Source organism: Mustela putorius, unplaced genomic scaffold (genome assembly GCF_011764305.1).
Source record: "Mustela putorius furo isolate JIRA1106 unplaced genomic scaffold, ASM1176430v1.1 tig00000682_pilon_pilon_pilon, whole genome shotgun sequence".
NCBI classification, from domain to species: domain Eukaryota; kingdom Metazoa; phylum Chordata; class Mammalia; order Carnivora; family Mustelidae; genus Mustela; species Mustela putorius.
The window spans coordinates 3252912-3268716 of NW_025421443.1; the positions used below are offsets into that span (position 1 = coordinate 3252912).

The 15805-nt window shown below is 33.6% G+C and overlaps 1 protein-coding gene and 1 non-coding gene across 2 annotated transcripts in view; one reads left to right on the forward strand and one right to left on the reverse strand.

Annotated features, from left to right (window-relative positions):
- The window catches only part of GLRA3 (glycine receptor alpha 3), a 194628-nt gene extending 180120 nt beyond the window's left edge, over positions 1-14508 (reverse strand). Inside the window, exon 1 of the mRNA XM_013063301.2 lies at positions 13993-14508. Coding sequence (XP_012918755.1) covers positions 13993-14063 — 71 coding nt within the window. The 5' untranslated portion in view covers positions 14064-14508. The remainder of the gene's footprint in view (positions 1-13992) is intronic.
- Positions 1189-1295, forward strand: LOC123392898. Its single transcript, XR_006607594.1, has one exon. It is a non-coding gene; the product is annotated as a U6 spliceosomal RNA (small nuclear RNA).
- Positions 14509-15805: the final 1297 nt, after the last annotated feature.

Sequence of the window (15805 nt, forward strand, 5' to 3'; positions counted from 1 at the left end):
GTGCTCCTTTCCTACTTAGAATATTCCCTTTTGCTTCAGTTAAAGAACGGGTTCCAGAGGCAGAATACAAAATGTAATCTGCAGCTTCTGGATCGTCCTCAAATGGTCCTTCACAGAAGTTAAACTTGCCATTTCTATTTACAACTTAGTAGCCAGAACACAGGACACACACACCTGCCAGGGAAACTGGGAAATCTGTAACTTATCAGAAGTGTCTTTAAACAGAAGACTCTTTCTATTTTCTGATAACTGGAAAATAATGATGACTGGATCAGAGCATCTAGCTCAGATGTCAAGGAAGAAACCTCATTTTAGGGGTGACAAAACAACAAGGTAAACTCCCATTCTAGACCTGGCTTGCTCACTTCTGTAGTTGTTCTTTTTCTTTTTCTTTTTTTTATTTTGGAAGGAAAAATAAAATATCTCTTAAGCCAGTATTATTGCGCACTTCTGTCACTCACAAATGTGAGGCTACTTTGAACTAACAAGAGCAATAAAGGACTGATCTGTTCATCCCTTGTTGATTTTCCTGCCACTCAACACCTCTCACATCTACCACTACAGTGGATTCTAAGGGGAAAAATAGGCCACTAATATTAAATGAAGTGAGAAATTATAGCTGTAATGTTTGGTACATATTTTCTGTTTCAGGAAACTATCACTTTTCTATGTTAGTTAAAAAAAATTGTGCTGTGTAGATGGATACAGCTCTACACATTACATTTTTTTTAAAGTAGAATATTAAAAACACTTAGTCCATAGGAAGGTCACTCAGCCCTTCAAAGACAGGACTGTGACCTCACCCTGAGTCCTCTTTCTCCAACTTTCTTCTTATTTTCACATGTGTGCACAAATGCATGCATAGAGAAGATAGAATGCAAGAAAAGCTAATTTAGAAAACATCTAAAATAGAGTAGGTATTTCCTATAGAGGTATACATATTATCTTCTTTTTATATTTTTTGGGTTTGAATTTTTATTTACTCTAGGATTTTGCATTGTTTTTTCATATCAACATGTCTGTTCCTTTTCCAATGTAATCTTTGCTGTTTGTTGATATATATGATAACTATGCACATACACACAGAGAATGGTACACACTTTGGCTTTTTGAAGTAGAGCAAAATTTTAAGTCCACATGTTATTATTTAGAAGGACATATTTAGGCTACATATAAAACCTAATTCTCGTGCTCGCTTCGGCAGCACATATACTAAAATTGGAACGATACAGAGAAGATTAGCATGGCCCCTGCGCAAGGATGACACGCAAATTCGTGAAGCGTTCCATATTTTAAAAAAAAAAAAAAAAAAAAAAACCTAATTCTCTACTATAGTCTCAGGAGGAACAAGCTAAGGTTTGCAGCAGAGTCAGTGTCTTTGATGGTTCTCATCTAAGTCAGTGTCTTTGATGGTTCTCATCTAAGATTCACCTGAAGAAAGAGATAAAATAATTTCAGGGATTTAAAAGAAAAAAAAAAGGATTTCACAATCTTTTTTTTTTTTTTTAAAGTGGTTTAAGGCTGTTACAAAGAAACAACATAAAGTAGACGGCAGAAAACTAATAATTTTATCTACTTAATGCTTTCCTATCTGTATTCTTCCCAATAAATAAACTAAGAAACTAGTTTAGGAAACAGGAGATTTTTTATTCTTACCATGAGGTGGGATATACTGTACAAAGTTGAGTCAGTGTTTTAATAAAGATAAGTCTCTTCCTAAAAAGGAATAATGTAAGAACTGGTGGAAAATATATAATACAAATCAGAAAGTTTTATAATTTTTTGATAGAAAGAAATGTGTAGAGATAGATTGTTTTTAAGTATTGAAGGTCAATATTTGATGCTATATGCCATTCTTCCTTCCCTTGTCAGGAATGCAGCCATTTGTTTATAGAACTGTGAAGTCATAAATCTCTTCTTTTTTAGATTTTTGTTTATTGGATTTTTAGTTAACCTGCTAGTAATTAAGTGTCAGTCTTTAGACTTCTGATACACAAAATAAACACATTTAAATAATATAAATCAACAAAAGTAGAGTATACTGACGTTGACAGAACAAGCAGATATAAAATACCTCACTCAAATATTTTGTTCCCTCAATCAAATGATGACAGTGAAAATTTTTGTTTAAAAATAGAGAATCATTATTTGGATAAACATTTGCCGATGTTTTCTAACATCCTACAATAGTCATATAGATTTTTCCCTACAAAGTTAGTCCTAAAACAACTTTAGCATAGATTTATTAGAAAAGAAAGCTTTGGGTTCCCCTGGTCGAATTATTACTTTGAAGTTTGCAATATCCTCCGTTTCACATGGAAGTTGGCCTGTTGCCTCTGCTAACGATTACTTTTCCTGTCTCAAATGATCGCTCTTTTCTGACTGTTCAAATTCTGTCAACTTCTTAGGATCCATTTAAATTCCTTTCATTTTCATAAAGAATTTCTACTGCTTTCCATTCCCCCCCCCGCCAAAAAAAAAAAAAAGAAGAAGAAAAAGATGTTTTCTCGCTATTTACAATTGTTACTATTTGGGTAGTTGTTCAAGACTACCTTTTCTACAATTGTCTGCAAAAAAGGAATCATTGTTGAACCACCCTTTATAGAGTCTCTTGGGCCTAAAATATGAAAATAATGTGAATAAACAGATTAAAAAGCAAAAACAATGATTTTTTGTTATCAGTAGTCCAATTTATCTAGAGAACTGGAATATTGTCAGTTTGATACCAGAACAATGATAGATATAATAATAGAAATGTAAACACAAAACCTTGCGAACATGCATTGTTCATTTGATTACTATGTAGCATGTTCATTTAATTATGTTTTCTCTTTTCAGTGCAGAGATATTATAAAACATAAATAATTGAAAGTTACATATTGGAGCACTGGGTGGCTCAGTCAGTTAAGTGTCTGCCTTGGGCTCGGGTCATGATCTCAGGGTCTTGGGATGGAGATCTGCATTGGGCATCCTGCTCAGTGGAGTGCCTGTCTCTCCCTCTCCCTCTCCCTCTGCCTACCACTCTGCCTACTTGTGCTCTCTCTCTATCTCTCTGTCAAATAAATAAAAAAAATCTTTCTTAAAAAAATTTTAAAAAGTTATATATTGATATAAAGATACATGTATTATATATATATATACACATATACATGAACATTTCTATATACATTAAATAGTTATTTTAATAACTATTATTATATTACCATTATATACAACCATTATTATATAAAGTGTTATTTCCATTTCTCCAATGTTTAAAAAAGAAGCTATCACAACATGAACATTCAGTACTTCTTTATTTAATAGAAATAGGGACAGATCCCAAATAGGAATAACTGAGGCATAAATGAATAGTTGAGAAAATGAAAAAATATAGACGATTTTTTCCCTAAAACTTTTTCTGTAAAACAGAGATAAGAGGTGAGTGTGTAAATATATTACCACAGAAAAATAAAGTTAGGAATAAAGAAACAACAAAGCATCACATCACTCACCGAATTTTCTCCTGAGTGCTAGAAGCAAAGAAAGTCAACATATTATTTTTAGTTGTGCCAAGAAAGAGTTACTTTTTTGGGATTGTCAATCCACTTATAGAAATAAAAACCATGCCTCATTCCAGAAATGAGTGAGCACTTTCATTTGCTAGACACTCTTTCAAAACCTGCAGCTAGAACTAGACATCCATTACTGTCCTGCCCTGAAGGATTTTGCAGCTCAAACTGGAGGTGGTATTCTGGTGATTACCACCACCACCAGGCCATCAACATCTGTGCAACAAAGGCACTAAGTGCTTGGAAGCACAGAGGAGGTAGCTTCGTCTAGACCTGGAGAAGATCAGAGATGGAGTCTTCGAGAAGGTGAAGTGAGTTGAGGAGAAATTAGCCAAACAGATGGAACTCACATTTTTTTCCCAGTCATTTGATGGAGGGCCTTTGAGTGGTCATTTTGTTGAGGTTCATTTCATTTATCTTCTCCCAGGGCCCCACCTTATTGTATGGACAGTCTGAATGCCCAAACAACAAAAATGATGCCAACAACAATAACAATAGGACAAACTGTTTTCTGATTTGCTCACACTCACGAACCATTAAGAACAACTTACTTTCTTTTCTTTTAGTAGCATTTTACTTATTACTACAGCTTTCTGACAATTAGTATTTATTTTTAATAGTAATACATTCTCAGCTTTTTATACATATCCCTAACTCCTGTATTGGAGAATATCCAGAGCTAACATAGGTATTAACATTTGATATCCTGTTTTAGAACAATTAGAAATTTAACTTCAGCAAGAAATGGGAACTTTTTCATTTACCTAACATCAATAACAAAAGAAAGTCAACAGAGTCTAAATTATAGAAAAGTAAACTTTAAATGATAATAATGTCTAGATTAACTATCTTAAAATGTTCCCATCTATATCATACAACAGTATTAGCTATAGTCATCATGTTGTATATTATATCCCTAATGGTTATCTTTTTAGTGGGGGGAGGGTTGAAAAAAATTTTTTTTTTAAATGCTTGATTTGGGACACCTGGGTGGCTCAGTGGGTTAAGCCTCTGCCTTTGGCTCAGGTCATGATCTCCGGGTCCTGGGATCAAGCCCAACATTGGGCTCTCTGCTCAGCAGGGAGCCTGCTTCCCTCCTCTCTCTTTGCCTGCCTCTCTGACTACTCGTGATCTCTTTCTGTCAAATAAATAAATAATATCTTTTAAAAAAATGCTTGATTTTTTAAAAAAATTTTTAACACAGCTACCTAGGTGTCCTTACTTATTTTTAATTGAAGTATAGACCATACACAATGTTACATTAGTTTCAGGTGTAAAACATAGTGATTTGACATATGTTATACTATGTTTACCACAAGCCTCATTACTATTTATCACCCCTAATGCTTTATAGTACTATAGACTGTATTCCCTCTGCTCTACCTTTTATCCCTGTGACTTTTTCATCCCATAACTGGAAGCCTGTATCTCCCACTCTTCTTCACCCATTTTGCCCATCCCCCTATCTTGATACACAAAATAATTTTAAATGAACTAAGATATCCACTATCCAAGGGAACTCAAGTTGAATCATTGCATAATATGACGAATCATTTTATAATATGAACGACTATTTTTAAGGAGCTTTTTAGCTTACAGATGTATTTTTTGCTTTTCTTAAAAGTGGGATTCATTATATATATTTTTTCAGTGATTCATCAGTCTTATATAATACCCAGGGTTCATTACATGACATGTGCTCCTTAATGTCCATTTTCCAGTTACCCCATAATCCAAGGGAGATGAACCGTAAGAGACTCTTAATCATAGGAAACAAAGTGAGCATTGCTGCAGGGCAGGGGTTCCAAGATTATTTTTGTAAGAGTTGTATGAAATTATGAAAGCTATCTAACCATGGTGTTAGTAGGAGCAGTAGTGATTTGAAATTTATTGCTGAAATCCTCGTGGTTTGGGGGATCCATATGTATTTGTGGAAAGAGATATTGCTAAAGTACTCTAATGACTTAAGGATTAATTTATGTTACAGTGTGTCAGCAGAGAAATGACATTAACTATGTGTTCATTTTACAAAGTTGCAAAGTCCTAAGTAGGTCCAAACAAGTAAATATTTCCTCTATTGCTTTATTTCTAGGTCATGATCCAAAATAGTAGAACTATACAACTCTAGTCTAAGCAGCATCATGAAAAAGTAGCAACCATTACACGATGCATTCTCAGTAGGGGTGAGTGGAGTGGGTGGAAGTTTTATATTGGGGGTAAAAACTCATATTCTTTCATGTATAAAGCCACTACATATAATTTTATATGTCTATAAAATTATGGTACACACATACCCCATATACCATATATCACACATGCTGTACATGAGCAAATATATAGCATACTGTGGTATTACATTTCCATGAAGACAATTAGAAAAAAAGTCTAAAAATATTCTTGAAAGTTTCCTTAGAAGGCAAAAATGGAAAAAGAAAAGTTGAGAAATAATGTATTATACAATACAAATTTTAGTTTCTCATGGTGATAATGAGAAGCAAATATATTACTTTTCCACTAAATTCTGTTAGAGTAATAACTGAGATTAGCTTGATCTCATATATTTTATGAGATCTTGAACACAGACTCCCTTTTTGCTTCAAGTAATAACACAGAATTCAGCAGACTTCAAATCTAAGGTCACGGGTAGGTAGACAGATGTGACAGGCAGATATTACCTTAGTGCTTACTTGATGCTTACTGAGCATCAACTTCAAGCATGTAAGACATTGAATTAAGTATTATACAGGTAAAATAAACATCAGAAACAATTCTATCATCAGAGGACTTACAATTAAGAGGGAGAGAGAAGACTTGTATGAAAATCTAAAACATACACATGCCCTCCTTAGTGGTACATTGTTAAAAGCTGAAGTTCTGTTTCCCAGCACTTCACACATTGCCTGGAAAGAAATCATTGCTCTGTAAATTTTTGCAAAGTTATAGAGAAATTCAGGTAGAATGCCACAGTCACTCTGAAACTGGAGAATTCAAGCTTTATCCATGGATTAACTACACAGAAAAGGTTATCAATTCAAACCATGCCCAAATAAAACACACTTTCCATGAGCAATAGGGTCATTGTCAGTGGAGAAAAAAAGTATAAAAGACAAGTAGAAAATACGGAGACAAGTATTTTTGGTGACATGTATAGGGGGAAAATTTTTACTTTGACCAGGAGAAAATAGAATGACATTTTTAGTAAAACTAATCAATAAAATTCTACTAAAATCATTTGATAAACATTTTTCTTCTGGGAGTAAAGGCATCCTTATTGTTAGAAATTTTAAAGTTTATAGGATGACTACCTGTTAGAGATTTTTTTTTAATTTATTTATTTGTCAGAGAGAGAGAGAGAGCACACAGGCAGGGAGAGTGGCAGGCAGAGACAGAGGGAGAAGCAGCCTCCTTGCCTAGCAAGGAGCCCGATGCAGGACTCAATCCCAGGACGGTGGGATCATGACCTGAGCCTAAGGCAGCTGCTTAACCAATTGAGCCACCCAGGCATCCCTGTTAGAGATATTTTTGAGAGATTTTCAAATTTAGTTAAGATACTGGGCGAACCAGTTACCTTTAATGTAAGTCCAATCATCCTACAGTGGTAATGGTTGTGTAGCAGAAATACTTGTGTTTAGTGGCAATTTTTTAAAAGATTTTCTTTATTTGAGAAAAAGAAAGAGAGATAAAGAGTGAGAGAGCACAGGTGGTCGAGAGGGAGAAGCAGGCTCTCTGATGAGCATGGATCCCCATGTGGGACTCAATCCTAGGACCCTGGGACCATGACATGAGCCAAAAGCAACCACTTAACTGACTGAGGTACTCAGGTGCCCCATTTAGCAATAACTTCTAATTGGTTATGGCAAATGTTTGATGCACTCATAAAGAATTCTTCATCACTTGCCTTGAAAGTTATTCCATTTAATAAATTGTTTCCAGAGGATATTAATAACCTTTATATTTTATGCTCTTCTTACTTGTACCATTGAAGTTACTGCTTTTGTGGATCAAGTTGTCCTAGAGGTACTGGTAATACTTCCTCCTAAAAGTATTTCTAGTATGGAGATTTGGAAAGAATTTCAGAAATGGGCTATAATGAGACTTTCTTTTTTAACTATTGTTTACTTTTCTGACATCTGAGAATTTCAAACTTAGTTTCCTTAAAATGCCTTAAAATGCGAGGCGCTTGGGTGGCTCAGTGGGTTAAGCCTCTGCCTTCTGCTCAGGTCCTGGTCTCAGGGTCCTGGGATCAAGCCCTGCATCCAGCTTTCTGCTCAGCGGGGAGTCTGCTTAACCCTTTCTCTCTACCTGCCTCTTTGCCTACTTGTGATCTCTCTCTCTCTCTCTCTCTCTCTGTCAAATAAGTAAATAAATAATCTTTTAAAAAATGCCTTAAAATGTGTTTGCCTGCAGTTAGAATAGCTCTGTCTTCTGCAACTGAATAGGTCGTCCTATTCACATGCCTCCGTTTGTTGCAAACAGCTGATCCTGTGTTGGTACTCCTGCCTTCACTCCAGAACCAGTTCTCTGAAGGTGATTCATATGTCTCTTCCCCTGACTCACTTCCCCAAGCAAAACAAAGCTACAACAATACCATTCTCCTAGTGGAAAAACAAACAATCCACATTTCCATATAGACATCTACCTATAGATAAATTTATTTTCAATAAATACTGTTAACCACTATGAAGATAATCATATGCAGAAGAGTAAGAGACATGTTTGTTGAGAGAACGAAGAAGGGTCTATTATATATCATTCATGAAGTAAGGAAAAGTAAAAGATGTGCTTTCTCAAAATGATTCCCTAAAAGTCTCCCGAGAAAACTAAGTGGGTATAATGTATCATCTGTGATTGTAAAATTATGAGATTAGTTGAAATTAGAGCATTGGAAGGTTCTATAGAAAAAGTTTTAGAAAGATACATACTGTTGTATGAGCAGGTGTCTAGGATCAACTGTATAAAACTATGATAAATGTGTGACTTTGTCACTTAGTTAAAATCAGTTTTCATCTCTGGCTTAACTCAGCGGTCTCTGTGTATGTCTCTGTGCCCTACTTTATAATGTTTTTCTCTATTGCATATACATATTTATTCTTTCCTCTTTGCAAACAATATTATCATCTTCATAACATTTTGATTGTTAAATCTATTGTCCATGCATCAACTCTGCATCCCCAGCTGATGGTAGGATACCAAGATCTACAGTTAGCATCTCAAACCCAAATATCCTAAACCATATTCAGTGTTTTCTTTTTTTCCAACAATCAAAATCCTCTATTTGGTTTTCTTTCTTTAAGCGGATAATATAGTGATGAAAATTTCACACATGGTTTTCAAATTCTAAAACAAAGAGATATCCTTTTCTTGCAGTTAAGCCATTATTTTTTGTTTATATAGTTCTTACTATTACTAATTATGTTTTATTACTTATTGTTATTAGCAATCTTATTGAGATATTTTGAGCCAAGTTTAAAAACCATTCCTATGACAGCTATACAGTTATAAGTAAATTATTTGCTTCTAAGTTTTATTCATATTCTGTTGTGAAAGGAAGCTGCTATTTCTCTATATTTCTGCAGGTTTTTTATTATAGCCAGCTTAGTAGTTGTTGCTAGTAGACTATGAATGTAAATCATAAATCAGAATTTCTTCACTGAATTTGACTATCACCACTCCTCAAAGCATACTATATACCCATTATCATTTCCTTGGTGTCTTATTTCTGTCTAGTGAACAAGAATCTTAACGAGATACAGCACAAGTACCAAGCCTTCTACATAGCTCCCCTACCTCACCTTTCTAAAACATTGCTGTTTGTGTTTTTCTTTTGTTGTTTGGCCTTTGTATTTTCTTCCCATTTGTGCTTTAAGTTCCATGATGGGAAAGGTCCGAGTTCCCAATCAGCAGATTGTACCTAGCACAAAAATTTGTGCACAGAATTTGGTAATCTGGTTGAATTGTTTAACATTACACATTAAATACATATTTGTTAATTGACTTGCCTCAGTACATGACTGTAGTTAAGGGAGGAAAACATATGTAGCATAGGAAATATTTTGCAAGCTGTTTTCTGAATCTGCAGGGCAAATTGCCTGAGGCACTAACCAAAGAACTGGGCCATGATCCTTCTACACTTGGGAAATGCATGATTATTTATAGACATAAAGGTAAGGAGCATATATTATGTGTAGCATAATTTTAAAAAGTTATATAGAATCTTATTACTGTACCTGCATATAAGAAATCTTTGTGGTAAAAGTTTGCTCTTTGAAGTACATATTTCTTTAATATCTTACATAAGAAAATAAAGCCAACATTAAAAAGGATTTTTTCCCATGCTCCAAAACATACCAAAAGCAAAACCAAAAAATTCTATGTCAAAATGTTTTTCTTAGGCTTCAAAGTAAACCAAGAAAGCATTTTATTTGTGATTATCATGAAGTCAAATATTCACACACTTAATTTTTGACAGACTGTACCATAATTTATTCAAATAAAAAGTCTGTGTTGGTATCAAATCATAAAGATGAAAAATAAAATTGTATTTTTTGAAAATAATCAATTTAAATGAAATATTTTTGGCAGTTCTCCTGTTTTTAGAATTTGCTCTGCAAGCTCCTTATAATAATCACTTATCTGCATTGTAAAGAAGGCTGGACACTGGTGTTTTGTTCTTTATTTTATTAGCATGAGGACTAGAACCCAAAAGCCTAGAAAGATTGTTTCAGAAAACAGCAATATCTGAACAAAGTGTGAAACTTTTTAAAAAATTTACTACTAGGAAATTCAGATTTTTTTTCTTCTGTTTACGCCATTTTCTCACTTGTATGTTTTAAATAATTATCTTTTTTAAAAAATAATTCCTCTTCAAAAAATGTATTTTTTTATAATTTTTTATTTTTTATAAACATATATTTTTATCCCCAGGGGTACAGGTCTGTGAATCACCAGGTTTACACACTTCACAGCACTCACCAAAGCACATACCCTCCCCAATGTCCATAATCCCAAACCCCCTCCCCCCAGCAACCCTCAGTTTGTTTTGTGAGATTAAGAGTCACTTATGGTTTGTCTCCCTCCCAATCCCATCTTGTTTCATTTATTCTTCTCCTACCCACTTAAGCCCCCATGTTGTGTATTTTTTAAACACTTGATATAATCTGGTAATGAATACTCCTAATTGTATTATAGAAGTATTTTTGTTCTGCTTTTTTGCCTTAGTAAAACTTATTTACTAAAAAGTAGAAATTATGCCAAGATAAAAAATTTAAAATAACACCTGTGGGCCTGCGATAATAGTATAAGACAATGCTAGAAATGCTTATATTAATTATCACTTAATAAACTTTGTACTAGTAATAACAATGGAAACCCTCAGACATTGCTGAGAGAAGTATCAATAGATACAACTACTGGAAAATTTGCAATATCTCATAAAACTAAACATATTCATGCCCATCCTATGATCCAGAAATTCCTCTCCCAGAGAAAGTCTCAAGCCCAACCCAGACTATCCCCAAAATGCATGTATTCACATTTATTCATACATACTCACAAAAAAGACTTGTTTAAAGATGTTCATGGCCACAGTAATCAATATCTAAAAGTATACTTCATAGGACACTGGATAAATAGTAATATCTTCATGTAATGGAATACTATACAGCAACAAGAATAAGCAAACTATTGCTATATGCACTAATAAGGACAAATCACATAAATTTAATGGTCAGAAAGATAATGCAGACACAAATAACTATTTATATAAAGTTCAAAAGCAGAAAAACATACTCATTATTGTATAAGTCAAGATGGTGATTATCTTTGGGCAAAGTTGTACCTGGGAAAGGTATGGCAGTAGGATGGTGAGTGTGTTTGTGATATTGACAATTCTACTTATTTTATTTTTTCCAACAGAGTACTTATATTTATGTGTCTGGCTTATTTCACTAAGGATAATGTCCTAAAAATCCCATCCATGCTGTGGCAAACTGCAGAATTTCCTTCTTCTTAAACGTTGAATTGTATTCCCTTGTATTTATATACCACATTTTTTTATCCATTCACCTGTCAGTGGATATTTGATGTTTCCACAACTTAGCTATTGTGAATAGTGCTGAAATAAACATGGAATTACTAATATCAAGATCCTGACTTTAATTCATTTAGATAAATAACCAGAATTGGGACTACCAAATCATATGATAGTTCTGAGTTTCTCTTCACATGAGTGTGTTATCTTTGTGAAACTTTACATGAGAGCTTATTATTTTTGTACTTTTCTGTGTGTATATCTCACTAAGGTTTTTATAAATCTTTAAAACCTATCAAAAGAACCTTGTACTAATAAATTATTTAATTAAAATATTTGAGGTTTCCAGTTGAGTTCTTGTTTCCAAATTGCCCTAAAAGAATATTTTTAAACTAAAAAAATATATTTATAAATTAATATCAAAATTTTTGTCTTTATTTTTACTTTATGTTTCCTTTTTCCTCAATAAATAAATAAATTTAAAAATAGATTTAATGAATAGAGAATAGTTTTCATAATGACATTTATTTTACAAAATATTTCCAGTAGAGGGAGCATCATTTTTTTTAACTATAAGAAATTTTATTTTAAGAGCCATCAAATATATTTAAATTTTTAAATATAATTAAATTTCTTCATTGAGAGATGAGTTACTCTCATCTAAGACCAGTCTAAGAGAAAAATTTTATTCAATTTATCAAAGAAGAAAAACCTGATGATAAAGAGTATATATACCATACAAACTTCTATAATGGGTTTGTGTTGTTTTCAGAGGATTACATCTTTGGATTACTTACAGAAAGCATTTTTTATAATTATTAATATTAATGAAGATAAATTCTTATAATTATGATCATCAATTTGAAATAAAATATTTGTGAATTTCAATAAAACTAGACAAATATCAAAGGATGTACTGATGAAGATTATATATCTGAGAATATATTATAACAAATATGGTGAATTATCATTATACAAATTTGATTTTATTGACCAAAATGGCTTAGTTACTGATATGAAACTTCCAAAATCTGTCAACTAAGTTACTTCAATTTCCTTGAAAAAAAAAATCCATATCATCATCTAAAATACTAAAAAATAATTATAGTAAAATGATTCATTTCACTTATAACATGAATTTTGTGCTCCTTTTCATGAAAATTTGTAAATATAAAAGCTTTACTCTCTTTGTTTTAATCACCATATATAAAATTTGTGACAATTGCAGTTTCAAAAGTTTGCAGTCATATTAAGATATTTTTCACTGAAAATATCCTAGTTTACAGTGGTTCAACCCTGTACTTCAGAAAAAAAAATTCAAAATTATAGTAACCTTCACAATTAGTTCCTGTTCCTACAGGTATATCAAAATAAAATAACTTTCTGTAAGGCAGTTTTTATGACATACACTATATTTTCTAAGGTGTCCAAAGATGAAAAATTGACATTGCAACCCAGAAGACAATATTTACATACTTAAAATAGAAATTAATGTACAGTAACTTACTCTAATATTTGATTTCAATCTTTTTGAAAAGCTTGTGGGTCATAAAATTGGAAATCTTAGGATAATTTTAATGGTAAAGTAAAATTTACATTGGTGATTCAAAAGTCTATATAAGCATAATCTTGCATATATATTGTTTGATTAAGAATAAGGGTTAAATTATCTGATCTTTTGACTAGTCTCTATTTTTAAAAAATTAACAAAAAAGGAAAGCCCACCAAATATGTCAAATATGATTGGACCTGATAAGAAATTTATATGTCATAGAACAATTTTGTTCTTCAATAAGTTTCTTATAATATCACTTTTTCCAAAAAGATTATTCTTGACATAGAACACATCTAATGATTTATTTATGATTTTGTTCTAATGTGTTACCTGAACTAAGCTCTTTAGACATGGTACTTACAAGACCTTAAGTGTTATTTATTTAACTTAACCTCGAGATATACCAACAATGTTCAAAATTTCTCTAATCAGTATATGCTTATGTTCCAGATATTTTCTTATTTAAAAATATTATTTCGAATTACTAAATGTTTTGTAACTTTCAGAAAAAAAGAAACACACAGAATTTTTATTTCACGTAGAAAAAAGAAACTCTAAAAGCAATTTGAGGAAGAAAAGCTAGGTTTGAGATATAATTTTTCTAGGGTAATCTCAGCTGCAAATAATACGAGGCCAGTTACTAAAAAGCTCTAATTAGCGAAAATAGAACAACGTAACGTGTTTTTAGAGGTCTTGATAGACTGCTGGACAGTTTTAGATAGAAAACAATGCAATTTATGGAATACTTTCAACAAGTCAATTTCTAATTGCATTCCTGACTTCACCAATAACAAGTGGTTGCAACCTAGTGCACAAGCTTAAGCAGTTCTTCTACTGGTAAATACAAGAGAACTCACCTGAGTAACAGTGTTGCTTCCCAAAAGTAAAATCCTGAAACTAATGTCCGAAAGTGTCTCACGTGGGCCATGATACGGAGAGATTTTCACGATCCTGAAATTAGTCTTATCCAAGGCATGGGGGATGAGAAAGCCAGGAACGAAAATGTGCAATCTAACTCCGTGTCGTGTTGCAGACGAACGCCTGGGAAGCTTCAGCACCGTAGACAGCTCCCCGCAGTCAGTAAAAAACCTTTTCTTTCAAACACTTGAAATTCCCTTTCTACCCCTGCTCCGACCATGGAGCAGAAGGAAAAATTCTCGGGGTACAAATGTGCAGGTGACTTATACACTGAACGCGGAATAAGGGGTGAGATGAAATGTCTGAAGTGCCTAGGTTCTGGGCAACAGTTCATTGAAGCATTAGCGGCAAAGAAAGATTGCTTGTCCTTCGCTGACTCAGACACTGGAGAAAGATTAGCAGCAACAGCGGGGACAAGGATGCTTCTGCACCTGCTCCAAGCGCCACTCGCCGAATCCCACTCTCCACCTTTGAGTAAAAACCGTCACAGCTAGCGCGGCAAAGGGAAGCGGGGGCGGAGCCAGACGACAGTGTTCTGTCTGCCAATCACGACCGCACAGCGGGACAGAGTGGCAGGCCACTCACGACCGTAGGCGGTGCTTAATACTTTACCCTTTAAAAAAAGCGGTGAATAACTGGTGCAGAGCCTTAACTGTGACTGGAGGGAGTTGGGGGAAGAAAGCCTCAGGACTCAGCACTGGGAGAGCCAGCAGCTTTTGTGAATTAGGTAGCAAAATAGCGCTGGAGAGTCACTTTACTGTTCCCTTTCAGGATAAGGCACAATTTAGGAACAAAAGGTCCCTTCAGATGTGACTCCATGGCTTTGACCTTAAATGCAGAAGTCAACAGTAAACCCAGACCTTTAGAAAGGGCTAGGGAGGAGCAGAAAAAAATGTATACGAACATCAATGAAATAGGAGAATCAGCTGCTTCTAGAATTCTCATAACTCTGGCTAGCTTCCTTCTGGCCAGGAAGCATTGTTGACTAGAGTAAGTTGAGTTTCTAAAAGGATGAAGGTGGGAAATCTTAAGAGATGAGTATTAGAGACACAATGGTACCCACCATTTTTTTTTTCTTACACGTTTTCTGTATCTTAACAGTAAGTTCAAGTGAAGAGGACAAATACATCTTCTATCATTCATCTCTCTCCCCTTTCTCGCCCTCCCTCTCTCCCAGCAACACCCACCCCCACCATGTACACTGGAATTTGGATTTAAGACTAGAAATGACAAGTGTGTGTATGTTGTATGCATGCTTATCCATGTATCTCCAAATGGAATTTAAAAAGATTAAAATCTATGCTATTAGATCTTTATAGTAGCTTTTATTTACTATCAACCAAGATTAAAACTTTCACTACTAGAATTTTAGCTTCTCCCTAAAACTCCCTTACCTATTTATTCTGAAAGCCTACTTTAATCAGTTAAATTTCTCAATGACTAAACTATATGCCAAAAATGTCTTCTTAGTCTTTCACACAAACGTTTTCTTGTTAATTAAATTCCAGCACAAATTGACATATTGACCACCTTGTAATTCTTTATTTAACTGGGAAAGTGTAAGTTATTACCTTCTCACCCTCTTAAATGAGGGCACTGAAAAAAAATCTCTTTTTATTCCTTAGTAGACAAGGTTATTTGTCTACTAATAACAAGTAAGTATTTGTTATTAGTAGATACATAACAAATTTGTTATTTTGTTATAACAAAGAAAGAAGTAAGAAGAAAGAATTTTTAGATTTATTTTTATGT